General features: G+C 43.4%; 1 protein-coding gene across 1 annotated transcript in view; it reads right to left on the bottom strand.

The window, feature by feature from the left end:
• Positions 1–17,507, bottom strand: part of col7a1 (collagen, type VII, alpha 1) — a 49,752-nt gene extending 32,245 nt beyond the window's left edge. The window contains exons 1-14 of the mRNA XM_084019577.1: positions 17,231–17,507; positions 10,320–10,392; positions 10,050–10,230; positions 9,808–9,964; positions 9,619–9,712; positions 9,371–9,529; positions 9,080–9,237; positions 8,462–8,591; positions 8,197–8,316; positions 7,119–7,274; positions 6,826–6,945; positions 6,580–6,729; positions 468–584; positions 89–235 (exon numbers count right to left, since the gene is read on the bottom strand). Of these exons, the coding sequence (XP_083875703.1) occupies positions 89–235; positions 468–584; positions 6,580–6,729; positions 6,826–6,945; positions 7,119–7,274; positions 8,197–8,316; positions 8,462–8,591; positions 9,080–9,237; positions 9,371–9,529; positions 9,619–9,712; positions 9,808–9,964; positions 10,050–10,230; positions 10,320–10,383 (1,753 nt within the window). The 5' untranslated portion in view covers positions 10,384–10,392; positions 17,231–17,507. The remainder of the gene's footprint in view (positions 1–88; positions 236–467; positions 585–6,579; positions 6,730–6,825; positions 6,946–7,118; positions 7,275–8,196; positions 8,317–8,461; positions 8,592–9,079; positions 9,238–9,370; positions 9,530–9,618; positions 9,713–9,807; positions 9,965–10,049; positions 10,231–10,319; positions 10,393–17,230) is intronic.
• Positions 17,508–18,985: the final 1,478 nt, after the last annotated feature.

The raw sequence follows: 18,985 nt of genomic DNA on the forward strand, positions 1-18,985 counted from the left end.
AAAAACAGATACTAGCCCTTTGGAATTCAACCGCAGCACATTTATGACCCATAAATCAAGTTTTTAACACCCCCAGACTGTTACTGACCTCTGGGTTCGGTGGAGACAGGCGTGGCCTCCTCACGGCCTTCGTACAGGGTGTACAGCCTCATGATATATTCTGTGTTGGGCTGAAGGCCCGTTAGCTCATAGCTGGTAGTGGTTCTCGGAAAGGTCAGGCTCTGGACACGGCCCCCTAGAGACAGACATCAGTATCAGTATACAAATTGTGTATTAATTAAAACAATGTGAATCAGAACACACAGCATTACTCAGTCAAATATAGTACATAACGAAACCATCACCAAAATAACTTGTCCGTGTTGCATGGCCCTCCTATAAACTACAGTACGTTACATGTAATGCACAAAAAGACTACAAAAGGGACACTTGAATGTTTGAACGTGCGTACGACGTGCACATCTGACCTTCCCCGCCCCTCCATTCCAGGCGGTAGCCTTGAGATGACTGAATCATCCTCCAGGTGAGGCTGATAGTAGAGGGGCCGGTGGTAGCTGCTCTGAGCACCTGCTGCTCCTGAGGCTCTGAGGGGGAGACAGAATATATCAAATGTGTGTCATTATGTCATGTCATGAGGAAAAACTCAATGCCCATCAATCCATCAATGACATATGGGTCATTCCATGCCAACTCAGCCACCCATATACATGACACCTCTCAGATTTTGCTGAAAAGCGGTGAAAATATGCCTTATGTTACCAAACGACAGAATCTGAAGTTTCAGGTCAGAATCTCAAACGGTTTGAATTTCAAGTGCCACACCCCTTTTTGACACATTGGAATTTCGCATTTCATTTGTTTGCATTTTTGGAGGCCCATAACTTCTGTTCTAATAGTGATAGAAAGCTGAAAATTGGTGTCTTAGTTCATCGTATGTGTACTACACAATTCTGAAGAATCAACATTCCTTACTGTTTGGGTGAGAGGTGGGTCACTAAAATCCTTTTTCTTTTCTTTTTTTGAACCGCCAAAATTATTTTTCACTTTTTGGGTGCTCCTAGCACCACGATTAATGATCATATTTATTCTAAACAGGATTATTTGTTATATGTGGGAACTTTGCTCTTTCCAAAATGAATTTGAAGGGTATGGTACCACTGGTGGGGGTTTTATGGGGCTCCAAAAACCCTTTCGGGCAGAGGTGACTCTTTTGGAACCCCGTATTTGGACCCCCAAATGACCATGTGGGCACTTGATGATCCTAATGGGATTTATACCAGATAAAGATACATATTTGTTCTTTCTTTTAATGAAATAAAACCTTTGACTGAAGCTCCATCATATGAATTTTATTCTTCAAAATGCACTATTTTGGACATTTTTTCCAGAAGTCTGGAATGTAGATCAGGGAGAATTTAGTGATGATAAAGCATGAAAATAGTGGAAATAACTCAGTATTATGCTCAGTGATGGCAAACAATTAAATATTAAGACTGCTGGCCATTCATTTCCTGAAAATCACAAATTCATCCATCCATTTTCTACCGCTTATCCTGTATTCAGGGTCGCGGGGGGGCTGGAGCCGATCCCAGCTGTCATTGGGCGAAGGCAGGGTACACCCTGGACAGGTCGCCAGTCTATCGCAGGGCCGACATGTAGAGACAGACAACCAGTCACGCTCACATTAACACCTACGGGCAATTTAGAATCACCAATTTACCTATCCGTCATTCTGCATGTCTTTGGACTGTGGGAGGAAGCCGGAGAACCCGGAGAGAACCCACGCTTACACGGGGAGAACATGCAAACTCCACACAGAAGGAACCCGGGGCCGACCCGGGGATCGAACCCGGGACACTCTTGCTGTGAGGCGAGAGTGCTACCCACTACACCACCGTGCAGCGAAAATCACAAATTAACCCTGTTATAAGAATTTTGTATAACCACATGATTTTAGTGTTTCAATGTCTTTAGTATTTCCACTGATGACCTAAACAGGGCCTAAAGCTATCCTGCAGAACAGCTAACCGTTATCAGGGGCCCTGTGCACATGATGTCTTGTATTACATGTTTTCAATGACGCGTTATCTCCTGTGCCTTTAAAAGACTCAAGTCACAACAATGATTTGAGCACTTCCTCTGTAGCATCATCACACGTTGTTGCATTGTAACTGCTCCTCTTGTACAAGATTAAAGTCAGACGTCGACTTTACTTATGTCTCCGATCTCCTCCTTGGGTGAATTTATTTGTTTACGGAAAAATTATTTTAACAAACCCCATATCCCCGATGAAAGAGACCCGCCTGTGACAAGCGACTTGCAGCATGAGCAAGTCTGCAGGCCACTGATGCAAACCATTATTCTGACACCAATGGAGATGTTTCAATGGGCAAAAGAAAACATTAAGAAAATGACATTCTTCTTTGCAGGCTAATGTTTAGCTGAAGCTGATATCAGGCTACAGGAGGCTAAACTGGCCAAATCAAATGGCTGTTGTAGGGATTGACCGAGTGGTGGAAGGAAAACACGCAGAAACAATCTATATGTTTTATTTGAAGTTTATAGAACACCAACAAGCAGGCGTTTTGGTGAAGTTATAATACACAAAAAAAAGAACCTAGGGGAATCCATAAGTCAAAATATTAATATATTGCTATTGGGCAGCAAGTTCCCCACAGGTCTACACCTGGACTGAACTGACTGCTGGCTCATGGGTCTGGTCATTGTGCTACCTCCTCTGATCGGGAACGGATTGGCACAATGACGGGTATCTTCCGAAGTTTTGTCTTTCTGTTATAGAATTCCCTACGTTTAACCAGGGACGCCGATAATAAGTGGGAACGTGGTCTTAAAAAGACTTACCCATTTGATTTGACTTGCTCAGACACTGCACTGAACAAGGAATGTGCATTTTGTCCCCAATTACTTCATAACACACTACATATATATATTTTACTTAGAACGCATCTCTCTGTGGCCAGTATGGGCAGAGGATTGACTGCAGCAACCAGCAACTTTCAACATATGGGAAAGATTGCATTATGATGGACTTTAGAAAATGTAAAAGTGTCCTTTGAATATAAACCTCATTAGTTTGTCCTTAATTGCAGCTTTTGCTGCTGAAATGCGGGATGTACTCTCAAACCAACCCATGTGTTTGATTTATTTATTTGTAGACGGACATCGATTGACTGTAAAGAACGTGAGCATTGCTGAATAAAGAGTTTTGTCAGCTTCTGGCTCACTTAACCACCACACACTATTTACTAACTCGACATTTTAGATTTAGTTTGACGCTTCCAAAATGTAACTGCAAAGATTCTATGAGGAACGAAGAGAAACATCATGACGAGTGCAAAACAGAGAAGCCAGGTAATCATGACTATACATGCCACTCTGAAAACCTTCTAAACTCATAATTCCTTTGGACAACAGCCAGACGCAGTATTTGAATATCTTCACATACACAACCTGCACATTTTTATGCCAGAACTTCGACAGACATTAATTGAAGAAAGTATGATTCAAGTGAGAAATATGCAGTTTTCCCTTCACTCACTATTCTTACAGAAGAGGACTGATGGATCTCTTTGTTACATGGTGGAACAACAGCTGAAGCTCAATATCAGAGAGACACACATTTAATTTTGTGATCTGACTTTGGGAAGCTTTGTTGTTCTTGTTCTGCTGAACGTATATTAGTGTGGAAGTTCATTGCGACAAAAACTCAACAAATTTAAAACATGCTTAGCAAACATCTTCAGTCTGGCAGCACAGATGATCTATAAAATCACAGCGATTTCAAGTTTCGCCCAAGATTAGTGTCACCAATCAAGTATGTTACCAAATATGAAATAACGGTCATAATCTCCCCTTCTGTACTATGTCATAATGAAGTTGACCTTTGACCTTTTGGATATAAAATGTCATCACTTCATATTTTTTTCCTATTAAAGTGTGTGATATGTTGCTATTATTAGCATGTTAACTCTTGAGTTACGGCCAAAAAGGTGGTTTGTTCACAGTGACCTTTGTGTCATTTGTGGACATTTGTGCCAAAATGTGAAGAAATTCCCTCCAGACGTTCATGAGATCTCGTGTTCACGACAATGGGAAAGATAGACTGATCACACAGGTCGGTCCCGTGAACACTTTCTCTCTGATTCTGTAAATGGACAAAGGTCATTTCTTGTTCACGACGACCAACAAATCAACAGGTAAGTGTCAGGTGTCAGTGAGGATCACAGGTCAAAGAACAAAGCCTTCACTAGATCAGTAGCTGAGCAACGCTGCACCCACTCTTCTCTTTTTGGCTCACTGGAAGCCACAAACCTGTGGTGTGGTTGGGAATGTGAAAGGAGACAAACATAACCAAAAACCCATTTATAGGTAAAAATCGTACACTTTAAATGTCATTCAGTGTTTGAGACATTGTTGAGAACTTAATGTTAGATATCCTACATGTAAGCTGACTTAATGGTTTGCTGAATACACACTGCCCAGCCAAAAGAAAGGTCAGCACCTGGAATTAACTAAGCAAATAGCTAAGAGCCTTCTATTGGATAATTACTGCAGTGACTAATATGTTAAAGGTGGTAACAAGTTATTAAACCCTAACTGGTGCAGCAAGTAGACATATCCTTTGGTCGTGGTAAAGATGTTTCTCAGAAGGGTCAAATTATTGGCCTGCATCAAGCAAAGAAAACAACTAAGGAGATTGCTGGAACTGCTAAAACTGGGTTAAGAACCGTCCAAGGATTATTCAAATCTAGGGGTGAACCATCATCGTGATAAACAGCCGTGTAAGACTCAAGAAAACCACCTAAAAAGGCTTCAGTCTGCTGGGGAGCAGAAAGATTGGACTCTGGATGAGTCTGATGAGTCCAGTCCGACTCTCCCATCATCAATACGAGATCTTGGTGAAAACGGCCTAACATAATATTAGAGTGTGTGACATTTGTTGACCAGGCAGTGTAAATCAACGATATATCTGCAAATAAACCTGACGGCTTCATTTCATGTGGTCTTCACTAAAAAGGGCAACATTTTTTCCCAATGAGGAGGACCAGACAACTCATCTACAACGACCGACGCCACCAACAGCTGTTGCTCTTCTGGTTTAAACAGGAACAAACAAGAGGAACGCATTCTCAGCTAAAGTTGAAGTAACTGTGGTGTACAGTATGTAGAAGCTGTGTATACATCTCACTTCCTCGATAGCAGAACTAGACCACACGGAGGTTTTCACTCCTCCATTACTGCCTGCTCTCTGATCAGTACAGTGGCCCGGCAGTGACTCAGCCTTCGTTCACATAACACTGTTTCCGCTGATGTGACACCATATGGGCTTTACTCACGAGAGGCAGATGGTGCGTGCGTGTAATGGAGGTGTAGGTGTGATTGAAATGTTCCTTGAAACAGCTAAACAGTAACATGTGACGGTTTTCAGAAGAAAGACAAACAGCAGAGACCACTGTTGGCCATCTTCTCCATGTCCGCTTCCTGTCGCCGCACTTAGCATGAAACAGAAGGCAAGCACATTGAACAAGCGTCGTTTCACTAGAATATCTAATTTAAGAAGCATGGAAACAGAAACAGAATGTTTGCCAGTGTTTGTAGCAAATTGCTGTTTTGGTGTGCGAGGAACTGAGTTTTGAGAGTTAACCATGAACACAGCATGGAGCATGTCCTGTTTATCTGGGGAAAGCATATGCAGCATGCTCTTTACATCTTCATAGGTTTCCCTTCAATGTCAGTGTGGTCTATTACAGAGTCTGTGTAAACATCTTCAGGAACTATGGCCTATTTGAGGGTTCTGCCCTAAAAGGGTACAAATGTCAGACAAACTGGAGACTATGAAAGATCTATGGCTTTTACGCATGTTCACAAAAGGTATAAATCAAGCGAAAGGGAGCCTCAGGGCTGAATACAGGATACGCAGTTGATGATGGACGGATGGAGTGGCATAAACAGCTGTCCAGCCACAGAACAGTGCCTGGCTCTTGACAGTATTTGGTTCTGGAAGGAAGGGAGGAGGTTGGCTTCTGTCCCCAGCAGCTTATCTGGCCCCGCCTCACAGCCAGGGGCCAGGAGACCCCACAGCCCTCACATCCGCAACACTGGAGGTTCTCCGCCTCTCAGCTGCGTCTGGTGGTGCTTGGTACACTGTTGCCCTCTGATGGTTCGCTTGTGCCTCTTTTAAATCAAAATTGTCGCCTTGCTCAGTTTCATTTCGAACGCAAACTGCGTTTTGCGTGATGGCGTCCATGATCATTGTGGTGCTCAGACTATTAAGAACCACTCACTGTGGCAGCCACATGCCTATCTTTAAGGTGTCATTTATCCCCTGAATGTGGTGGCAACGATCCAGAGTGCGAGGGCATCATCCACTCGAGGCTCATATGCCTATAAATGGCGGGCGTTCGAGGGAAATGTGCTTCCATTTCAGTGCTCTGTTGTTTCTTCAGGAGCTGCTGGATAAGGATCTCTCCTTTTCGACAATAAAAGGAAAGAGGCTACAAGGAACACAGAGAGCAGAAACAGATGTTCGGTGTAGCGAACTCGTGAGACTGCACGTACCTATCTTGAACCGGGCCGTTTCTACAGGACCCTCAGTGTTGCCTTCGTACAGCGGAATGACGGTGACGATGTACTCCGTGTCGGCCTGCAGTCTGGACAAAGTGTGAAACTCACTGCCGCCGGCAACCTCCACCGTCTCCACGTTCCGACCTTTGTGGACAGAAACACTAAAATATAACTATCTGCATGCTAATTTGTTAAAAATAAATAAATAAATAAATAACATTTTGGTGTGCTTTGCCTGACCTGTGAAGGGTCCCCAGACCAGACGGTAGGCGAGCGCACCACTGACGCCACTCCAGCGCACACGAACGCTGCCCTCCGACTCCGTCTCCACTCTTAACTGCTTCACTGCCTCAAGGCGCACTGACACAAAAACATGGACACACAAACAAATATTTGATAATAATACTGAAACTTTATCACTAAATGTACAGTTTATACAAGTGTATACTGATTATGAACAAATGACAAGCATTTACCGTCATCATATAAAACGGTACCAAAGGCGTTAATAACGGGCCACAGCGCAGACTCACGTGTGCGGGCGTTGAGGACGGAGGGGGATGCAGAGTTTCGGGGGAATAGCGGATAGAGGCTGAGGACGTACTCTGTGTCAGGCTGAAGGGACTCCAAGCTGACGGATGTGGAGTCGGCAGACAGAGACTGCTCCAACAGCTGAGCTGCTGGCTGGCCTGCTCTTCCAAACACACAAGAGAAAGGGCAAATAGACATGGAGGGGATGTAAAAGACCAATTAGTGCACTGATAGCAATCAGTATGTCATGAGATAAATGAGATATAAACTATGCAGAGGCGTCCTCACCCTATGTGTGTGTGTTTTCAGTATCTGTCTGGTGTGTTTGATTACCAGCAGACGGAGGAACAGGTAGAAACACCACACCTCTCATTGAAAGTTATACACCGGCCTCGTTTAAAAACCCTGACGCATGTGCCAGCCCTGCTAGTCAGAAGAGAAGCTCCATGTGAGACTGGCGCTCCTTGCCACATCTTCAGGAAGGAAGAAACCGTTTGAATTAGCCCTCAGGGAGCACTTCTCTCTCCTTTATCACGGCTTAAGCACCCAGACAACTTGACACTATTATAATCCGGGCCGCGCCCCGTCTCTAGAATATGTAAGGACAAAATTACTCACAACCCGTGACATAAGTGAAGGCTTTCGCCCTCTATCTTAATTTCAAGTCTGGTGGTGATCAAATGTATTTGATATTTTAGGTAATTATTGGGCAATAAAAAATCCTCACTGACAAGCCAGTGCCTGAGGGAGGTAAGTTGTTACAGAAGCTCGTACCCAGCCTTGACTGCTGTACATTCTCCACATGTTTCCCACTTGCCACCAGAGGCTAACTGTTATTGAGTCCGGTAGCTTCTTCTCCTCCTTCATTTTAACAGAGCTTGCTCATTCGCAGGCGTTCATTTTTGTGACAAGATAATTCTGCCACAACAAGAGAATGCGGTGTCGTTTTTTTCTAGTACAAAAGAGGATTCATGTCGCTAATGTAATGTAAGTGATACGGAAACACAAATGCAAGAGTCAGATGAAAGGAGGATTGAAAGAAAAAGAGAGAAAACAGAAATGTGAATGTGTGTGTCTGACCTCGTGGGCCATAGGTGAGTCTGTAGCCCTGCACAGGAGACGAAGGCTGATCCCAGCCCACAGAGAGAGAGAAGAAGCCTGCCTGGACCAGGCGGAGACTGGTGACCCCTGGCAGAGACCCTTCATGAGGAGAAAAAAACAAAGACAGCGCAGGTGTGATGAGTTCAACATTAAGAGTTCTTTATGGTATGAGAGAAGTAGTAAAACGGTAGTGTTTTGGCGGATGTTTCCCTGCCGACACTTGTATCCTTCGATTTGTACTCACTGGTCCGTTGTTTGGCAGAAGCAGACTCCCCCACACTGTTGGGATATTGCGCGATGATAGTCACCAGGTAGTCAGTTCCTGACCTCAGCTCTCGTGCGGTGAAGGTCCTCTGACTGGCAGAGACGGTCTCCTGCAGAAAGAGACGGTAATGGGCGCCGTTTAGCTCAGTTGGTAGAGCTGGCGTCCCATGTGCAGAGGCTTTGTCCTCGCTGCGGCGGCCCCAGGTTCGATTCCCGGCCTGGGCGCCCTTTGCCGCGTGTCACTCCCCCTCTCTCTCAACCTGTTTCCTATCATATCTTCAGCTGTTCTATGAATAAAGCCAATAAAAGGCCAAAAAAATATTTAAAAAAAAAAGAAAGAGACGGTAATAAAGAGACGTTTTAGCAACAAAAAAAAGAATGACTAAAATAGATGGGTGAGTCACAACATTCTCTATCTTCATCACGTCTGCCAGGGGAAGGGCATTCACGCTCTGCCAAATTTGAACCTCTACAGCATTTACACGAAGATGATCCACCCATGTTTATACTTCACCTGCAGGCACAGACTGCTCTCACAACTTGTGATTTTAGTCTATATCTATGAGTCAGGGATATTCTTCCAACACCTGGAACTCACCTGATGCAGTTCTGCTGTGATGGGCTGACCCAGGCCAGAGAGGGGCACATACTGGACCGCATAGGCACTCAAAGGCCCCCCTGCTGCATTCCAGCTAAACCTGAGAGTATCAGTCGTCTGGCCTGTGAACTGAATGTTGGACGGACCGGTAAAGGCCTCTGAAAGGAGAGAATGTGGAAGCAGGATGAGAGAGACACAATTAAATGCATACAGTCCAACTATAAACTCCGAGATGACAGTCGGACATATATTTGCGTCCATGTGTTGTATTATTTAAGGTTACCCACATACCGTCACTAGCATATACACCTCCTGCTTTCGAACACACTTGGGGGCTTACAAGAGGAAGGAGTGTGTTCAGCAGTTTGAATTCTCCAACAAAGGAAGTGAAATCACTGCTGGGCTCTGAGGAGATCTGAGCCAACTCACTCCTGTCTGCACTCTTTATACCTAACAAACAAAGAAATCACAGTGGCTCACGAGCAAGTCTAAAGGGAAATACTATGAGTAAGAAAGTGGAGAGCAGGTGAGACACACACCGACTGCGAAAACATGCACCCCTTGGCTGCGCAGCTTCTGTGCTGGTTCCTCCACGCTGTCTTGTGACTTCCCGTCTGTGATCAGGATAGTGATCTGAAGGTTAGAAAGAGCCCACAGGTAGATGAGAAGCATGTTAAAAGTACGGTCTTGTAACCATGAAACTCCAAAAGGATATCTGCCGCTCAGACCTTTGGGACGTCACGACTGGACTTGGGGTTGAAGAAGTTATCAGAGACAAACTTGAGACCAGCACCGGTGCGTGTGTTTCCTCCCTTATAGTTCAGATTCTTCACAGCGCCGACCAGCTCGGTGCCAACCAGGTAGGTAGTAAATGTAAATTCAACTCTGGAGGGAGAGAATATTCACAGAAAATACATAACGCTGCACCTGGATGCGTGGGAAAGTAATGAATATGAATCCAGCCTGTCACCTGGAGGTGTCGCTGTACTGTACGGCCCCAAACCGTATCCCTGACTCGCCGACAGAGCTGGCAAAGGGCTTGATAATTCCAGCGATGAAGCCTTTCACCTGCAGGAAGTTGGCTCGGCCAATACTGGAGGAGCCGTCGACCAGGAAAACAATATCTGCTGCTTGCACATTATTACACCTGCCTGCAAAGGTCAAGCGATGGAGAAGACGTGTGAGCACACAGACAGACACAGTGAGGTGGTTGTGGGAAGAGAACGAGAGTGGTTCGTACCCTGAGCTTCAGCCCGTTTCAGGGAGGACAGCAGGACAGTCACGGTGAAAAACCAGCTCCACATCTTCACAACCTGGGCACACAAAGAGCATTTTTATTACATCCAAAACGACTTTAACCCTGCTGGGTCTGGGGCTCACAACAAAACAATTTGACCACATTACACATTTCTAACTACACCTCCTTTCCTTGGTGTCCAGGTGATAGTAGGGGTGGGTGGAAAAATGGATTCTTAGATGCATCGTGATGCGGACATGGACTATTCTGAATCGATTAAAAAACGTCAAAAATCTACTTTCTAAATGTTAATTGATAAAGCATTGTTTATGGAACGCAAAAGGCAGAACTCGGAAATGCAGCGCCTGGACAGTCTGTTGCACATGACAGAGACACGGCTGGGAGAAATCCCACCGGCAACCGCTGCATTTACACGGATAATGTTTCATCATTTATGGCCGAAATAAGCACTATTTCTGCTTTGTACAAGTTGTGGAAGTCCCAGACACACTGGGAAACTAAACGGTGTCCTGTCTGAGTTTATACCTTTACCCAGAGGGGGCTCGGTGAATCTCGTAGAGCTGCATTCACAGCAGGGGTCGCTGTCAAAACACGTTGTGATTAAATTACAATATATGGATTAAGAGTATGCTGAAGTAACGACGATTAGTAAAAAGCCTGAATTCAGATTCCGTTAAGACGATATGCAACTAACGTTAAAATGCTTGTTTTGGCGTTCAGCTGCATTGATTATTGCATTGAAAACTTTTTATTTGTATATAAGCTACACTGTTTTTCTCTCAGAGATATGCTCATCGCCTGTAACAGGAGGACTTTGTGTTCATAGAAAGTCATCTATTTGTGACAAAAAAAAGCCTTTTCTTAGTATTATTAGAGAAGGTAATTAACCTGTTGATTTTCTTTAATGATCATCACAAAAGTAGGAAGTGACTAGCAAACTGAGTAGCAAACTCAGATTTTTTTTTTAAATCATGCATGGAAATGTACAGTGAGATGCATCGATAATCGGTTTAGAATCAAACTGTGAGGTGCCAGGAGATTCCCACCCCTAGGTGATAGTGTCTGTGTTGTACTCGTCTTTTCCCTCAGCTACTTACTATTCATCCACATCAAATTTCCTGTTTCTGCTCAAATTTGTCACTTTCCTGTTCAGCTGCATCCCATAAGTCATTTGTTCCTCAGCATATGTTGAGGGTGGTTCAGCCCTCAATTATTTGACATGTTGTCTGTTCCATTAGAGACAGAGTCATTCCTCCTGTCTGTACCTGTCCTAAACATCTTTGATATCCTGCCTGCAGTCTCCTCACCTTTGAACATGTTTCTTTCTCTATTATACCATCACGCTTCACATAGTCTGCTGAAGGTCCTGAAGTTCTGTTTGCATGTTTCCATGTCAGAGAGTGTTACCATTGAAGTAGCACTCTGAATGAATCATTCCTAAACACGACCCAAACTGAAGCTAGTCGTGTAAGTTGAAGCATGAACATGAAGCCATTAATACATAGCTCACCTGTCTGAGTACCACCTAAACATTAACATTAATATTATTTAAAATATTTTTATGACACACCATTCAATTAGACAGTGTGTCTATTACACCTCCATATGCACACCAATGCTGTTATGACTTGCCCAGCTGACTCCAGTCCTGTTTTTGCCCGACTCTATATAAGGCGGTTTCCTGGCTAGAAATTGACAAAGCTTGATCGTAGTGATGAGTTAAGGCCTTATTTCATCATGGATGACAAAAACTACAATGAGCACAAATCTAAAAATGATTGGCAAATACAATAATGTGTTCTCCTTGAACACTGAAAATCAACTTATTAAAATATGAATTATACTATGGTCACAATATAGTCTTTTCAGATTAAAACAAGTTCACACTGTAACACAGATGAATCTGACATCTGTGTGAGCTTTCCTCCTTAAAGGGATAGTTCGGAATTCTGGACATAAGACGTATTTTTCAACTCAGCCGGTGTGTTCGAGACGTCTGGAGACGTTTTCAAGAAATTTCATTCAGTTCTTCTAGTTGCCAAGTTTGCTTGTGCTATGGCTAGCGCAATTCAATGGTTCTTAGCTAGCATGGCATTAAAAACACTCACTCCACAGTGCACCCGAGGCAAATCCATTGTAATGGCAGACTATCGATGTACATATCTGTGTTGATAGAATGTTTTAAATAAAACCAACCTTGCATTTTTAAGGATTTATGTCTCAGCAGCAGCAGCAGCGTGTCATACTTCCTAGTAGGCTATGGCAGCGGCGGAGTGATATCACCTGGCACTTATAAGTTACCGGTTCTGTAATAGTTATACAAACTAGTCCCCTTAGTTTTATTTCAAATATTATTCTATCAACACATATGTACATCGACAGTCTAGTGTTTTAATTGATTTGCCTCGGGTGCACTGTGGAGTGGGCAAGACTGTTTTTAATGCCATGCTAACTAGAACGATTGACTTGCGCTAGCCATAGCAGAAGCGAACTCGGCAACTAGAAGAATGAAATTTCTTGAAAACGTCTCCAGACGTCTCAAACACACCGGCTCACTTGGAAAATAGGTCTTATGTCCAAAATTCTGAACTATCCCTTTAAAGACTCCATATTAATGCTGTTACATTTCCTAAAAACTTAAAAAGACAGATGTTGTTACATAGTAACTTAAGAACGTACAACAAAGCAAACATCACGGATGGACAGTGCAACGTCAAACTTTTCCAAGACACCTGGTCCCTTGTTTTGCAATTTATGAGCTCATTCCTTTCTACTTGTGTCCATTCATTATTTTCTTTTGTGAAGCACTTTGTAACATTGTTAATAAAAGTGCTGTATGAATAATGTTAATAATTAACATCATCGTCACACTAATTTGTATATATTGGAAAGTAATGTCATGATGAATATTATCCGTTTGTGTTTTACTATCATCACTTGCAATATGTATTGTGTTTATTCAGGAAACTTTTTTGCTTTGCAATGTCCTTCACATGTTGATGTTGTTGCAAAAATCTTTTCTGAATTATGTTGTTTTCAGCATCTCTCCCCACATCCTGTTTTGACTAGAAATAAGTGGAATTATAAAATATTTGTCAAAATACTGCTTCCTTGTGGCAAACATTTAAGATTGTAGTATTCACATTTTCATTTTCAAATAGTGAAAATTGAATTAGGTTTACTACCTGCTATGTTACAATATATGTCTTATGCTCTCAATAATTGTGGTCCAGGAGCGATACTACTAATGGAAGTCTTGTACTTCACATGACTAACGAAAACAAGAATTTTAAAAGAATTTAAGAAGAAAGAAAACTGAAATCACAAGATAACTTAAACAACACGCACACAAAAAGTGTTTTTGTCACTTCGGCCACATCACTATCAAACTTTACGACTGTATGTCTGGAATGCAGATGCCTTCTTTGAGCTTGGTTGATTTTATTATTTTTGGCCTCACCTACACATCAGCGTCTCCAACCACTAACCCCATAACAAACAAAACTAAAGCTTCATTTGCATTGCCCTTTTCACAGAGGGGATGCACGACACAGAGGCTACTGCAAATAGCTGACAGATGCTGAGCCAAATCTCTGATCTCCTCTGTAGAGCGATGGTAGCTATAGCTCGTAAATATCACAGGGATGAAACCCATGAGAAGCCACTTAAGTTGATGAAACCAAATGTATAAGTGAGAGCAGCAGAGGAAACAGCAGACAGAAGGGAACCTTTTTTTCTGAGCCTTTATAGGAATGCAAAGAACATCAACATCATGTGGAATTTGGTGGTTTTTGTTGCTGTCTTGTTAGAACACTGACCTGAACCAGACTGTCAGTCTTTGCAGCATCAGAACTAGACCACATGAAAGACAGCTGTAGTTGACACATGCTGACAGGCTTGATACATTCAGCAGACACAAAATGTATGACAGGGCTCGCATATTACAACAATTGTGGCTATCAGAATAGCTTTTAGAGATAGTTTGACATTGTGGGAGTTAGAGGAGAAGATTATACCATTCTGCCGTAGGTGTGAATGTGAGCGTGAATGGTTGTCTGTCTCTACATGTCGGCCCTGCGATAGACTGGCGTCCTGTCCAGGGTGTACCCTACCTTCACCTAATGACAGCTGGGATCGGCTTCAGCCCCCCCGCGACCCTAAATACAGGATAAGCGGTAGACAATGGATGGATGGATGGATTATACCATTCTCAACTTTAATTAAGCAACTTTTCCATTGAGAAATAGGATGCTAAAGTTTGAGGAGGACTTGGATCTTACCAGAAGTGTATTTGAGTAGCTACTTTCATACAGAGCTTTATACCATACACTCTGTGCAGCATAGCTAAAGAAAATAATAAAAATCAGCACCAGAATCTGTTTCCTCTTATAATTTGTTCAAGAATGAAAACGTTGATACATCACTTAGCCAGAGGCTCATAAATAGCTGTTCATGTTTGCTCCGTCTGTAAGATGCAGAGCCCACAAACAGTTTCAAAAGGTTTTGTCCCAAACACGCAGTGCACACACATTAATACGTTCCAAATGTAATGTCCCTTTCCCTTTTAGAAACATCTACCAAGTTATATCATGTACAATTAGCTCCTGATGTTTATTTCCACTTCCATTATGCAAGCCAGGTGTTGAGAGCACGGTCTATGCTCACAGCCTATTCTGAGGAATTGCACATTGGCTTAACAGATCAATTGAACGTCATTAATGATTCAAGGGCCATTTAAAACACAAGATGAGAACTGAAAGAAGCGGCAGTTAGTGTCGAATGCATCACAAAGGAACAGATTTCTTCCTCTTCCGGCCGCTCCCACAACACACCCACAGATCCCACTCTCTATTTCCAGGCCCCATTCCACACTGTGCATACAGTCGTGCTGGCGTATATATTTCATGAATAATTGTTGAAATAATGCACTGGACTGGACCACATGCCTATTGTGGGAGGTAAACCGCTTTCTCTGATGAACTTTTTTATTACAGCATATGTAGAGATATTCATCAAGTACATTCCTCAGGTGGCCTCCACACCTGGCTTTTTAAAAGGGCGAAGTAACGGCTTCATAGGTATGGCCACACTTATTACAGGCCACCTGGGAATTACACCAAACAGGTTAAAGTTCGATGTCTTTGTAGCAAAATGCTGCAAAATGCCAGACATAACAGGAATCAACAACCTGTATGCAACGGGTACTGACAGAGAATGAAAAGGACTTTTCAGGGACAGGAAGCAAGGAAGATTAAGGCTCATCCCAGAGCTTCTGGCGGGAGCTGTACAGAGGTTAGGCTGTGCTTTCTGAAAGCTCCGATCAGGCAGGATCACAGAGTTGTGGTTAAGTAGAGATGCCATTCTCCCAGGGGGGGCGGCAGGCCACGGGCCACTACAATGTGACAAGAGTGCAGGATTGTGTAAGAGCCAGGCTTCCTCAGCATAACATAAGTGAGAAAGGACAGACAGCGACACAATTGGACAAGGGGACGGAGGGGTCAAAGGAGGGTGGCACAGTAAATTACCAAAGTCCTGCAAATTTGTGACACATTAGGATTTTGTAGACTCCCAAAACTGCTGGTAGCAAGAGGAGCAGGAGAAACAAAAAACAGAGTGCAGTGATCCCGTCACCTTTGACCTCCATTCTCAGGTCAAGTACAGAGTCTCTCACGTCTGACACTGATGGATTATTCATCCGTTTCTTCGTCCAAACTAAACAAAAAGTTCTAAAAGCAGGCAGCTTTCGAAAATCTCCTCCAACCCCTTATTGGAACAAGTTCCAAAAAAAGCACTAACCTTATCCTCCTCTTTCACAACCTTTATATTTCTATACACAAAAAGCCAGATGGAATAAATCACGGAAATAACTGCTTAAATCAATAGGTTATGAATGAATGGAGACAAAACGGTAAAAATCCCCCGAGCGTGTCGCTACTTTGAGCCAACATCAAACAGCTATTTATGCACCAGTAACAAATCCAACACAAACGGGATACACTCGATGAAATGATGAAGATCTGGAACTATTGTTCTCTGGGAGACAAGAGAAAATGTTCCCTTTCAAACACACCAGAAACAGAGTAACCAGCAGCAGGCCTGCACAGACCACACAGAGTATGGCAGCGCTGCACGCAATGAATGATAAGATGAGCACGAGAGTGTGTGTGTGTGTGTGTGTGTGTGTGTGTGTGTGTGTGTGTGTGTGTGTGTGTGTGTGTGTGTGTCGGCAAAGGTGAGTCAGAGGGGAAGAGTCCTGCTAAAGGATTTACAGACATTATTAGAACGTACATGTCGGGAGGGGATTTCTTGCATTGACGTGAGCCAAACCACAGCAAAGACATGGATGCACTTAGAAGTGGAGCGGACCAGACACAAAGGCAAGAGGAGGAAGCGGAGGAGTGAGAGTCCCTTCATCTGTGCAGCATCACGTTTAGCAGCAGTGATGCCCCCATGACCAGAGGAGTTCAGCTGAGGTCAACGGGGTTGCACACTCCCCTGTTGTCCTGTGCAACTGTAGTGAAGGCTGATTCAAACAGGGCCATAAATGACAGCCTTTGTTTGGGCTTACACATTCATTCAGCTAAAAATGCATCACAAAGTAGTTTTGGACTGTAATCATCTGGTAGTATTATGATCAAATCAACCTCAGAAAAGGGTGATGAACCTTCTGCTCGGTCTTGTTCAAAGGCTTTCACTGCAGGGGAAGCAGCAGAGGAAGGAGTGGTGCATTGGCTACAGTTCAGCTACAGTATTGGAGATACTATCGCTAACCAGCATGCACATGCAGAGGGAAATCAATGGCCAACTTATCATCCATACAATTTATCACGCACATACTAATGTCACGCAGAAATGCACATCACAAATTGTGCACAACTCTTGCCTCGTCGTACCTGGGGGATCTCTGCTCCGTGCAGCGGGGCGACAGCCTGCAGCTCCTCAGCTCCCCACCTGTTGCATATCCAGCCCCCCCTAGACCCCCGCGCTAGTCCCGGTGTCCGGTGTCCGGTGTCACAGCTTCAAAAAAAAAAGCACAAGACGAGTCCACGTTCATCCGCCGTTGCTCAATAAGTGTAGCCCCGTCGCCGCATCCCTGCAGGAGACTCTGAACGCGGTTTCTGCCTCGCCGAGCTGAACACAAGCAGCAGTCCAGACTTGTTCGAGCCTGAAGCGGATCCTCAGCTCTCCCTTTCTGCTTTTCTTCCCTCCCCACCTCATTCTGTTTGCCTCTCGTCCCTCCCTGCTCCTGCCCGCAGGCAACCCATGTTACCATGTGGGGCAGAAACATTAGTCTACCACTTTCGTTACTTTTTACAGATAAAAAAAAAAATGGGGTCACATGATTTCACGCAGATCGCGTGTATTGTTTGGTCAACTCACGTGGTTGAAATGTATAATGCCTGTTTCAAATGGAAACAGGAATTGACAATAAAAATACTGTACATTTGCATGAAGACACAAATATACAATATTATACACGATTAAAATAAATGAATACAAAATATGAATTTATGTTACAAATTAGAGCTACACTTGTAATATGCCTGTGTGTAGATGATGATTTCATTTGAAGGGTAACTCAATGGGATCAGCTCAGCTGTTACAATGGAAACACTTGCCACGTTGAAAAGAAACAGATTCTATTTTGAGTTTAAATCCATTTTTTTCACTTATTCACAGATTCTTGATTTAACATGACAAGGCAGCAACACTACGTACGTATGCCTGACTCCGGGTCTGTCAGCTGTATCACTTATGTGTTCAGCTTCCGGTGGGTGCAGGATGGATTCATTAGTGGACGTTCTCAGTGACTAACAGAGTTTGGAAACAGTTTTAGGACCAATCCCAACGTCTACTACTGTCATGGACTCACAGACTTTGAGGCTGGTTTCCGATAACCAAGGGCTTAGGGCTGTCCCACTGTCAAACTGTCAAGTGCCTGCCTCTCTCGCAGACATTTTGAGCCCTTTATGCACACTTTACTTAAGTCTGCATTTCCGCACACTTTGCCTGAGGGAATTACCCACAATCCATAGCTTTGTGAAATAATTGAGAGGGTTGCCAAAACAAGGAAGAATGGCACTATTTGGGTGCGCTCAGCGCTGGTATGCCTAAATTTACACCAAAAATCAGTTTCTGGGTATGAAAATCTGTTTTTCATGATGGAGATATTGTTGATGGGATAATTAATAGTTTGACAGAGTCAGTCAACAGACACTCCTCCATTCTATTATCTTCTTTCCAAAAAATGTCACCCACCAGCCTCTCTAAAGCTCACCCTCTATAATTTACATCAACACAGATTAGTCGCCCTCACCATTCTTTACAGACAGCTTCCCACTGGTACCTCTAATTAGTGTGTTATTTTTTTGTTGCCATGACAATACCTGTAGAACCCTGTCCCTCTCTCAATGGTGATACTATTTCAGTTATGCATTTTATTTGGGTAAACCTCGTCACACTGCTACTCACCAAACTGTGAGTCCGCAGTGTGTTGTACTTATACTACTTGTGTTTTGTGTGAGGTCCTGTTGTGTGTGCTATGAGGTTTTGCTGGTTGTAAATATGCCTATGCCTGCACCAATAAGGCACATTTTTGTGCATTTATTAAAGTAGATCAAGTTCCCCTCAAGCATTAGATTAGATGA

The sequence above is a fragment of the Eutrigla gurnardus genome (genome assembly GCF_963514095.1).
Source record: "Eutrigla gurnardus genome assembly, chromosome: 2".
Classification (NCBI taxonomy): Eukaryota; Metazoa; Chordata; class Actinopteri; order Perciformes; family Triglidae; genus Eutrigla; species Eutrigla gurnardus.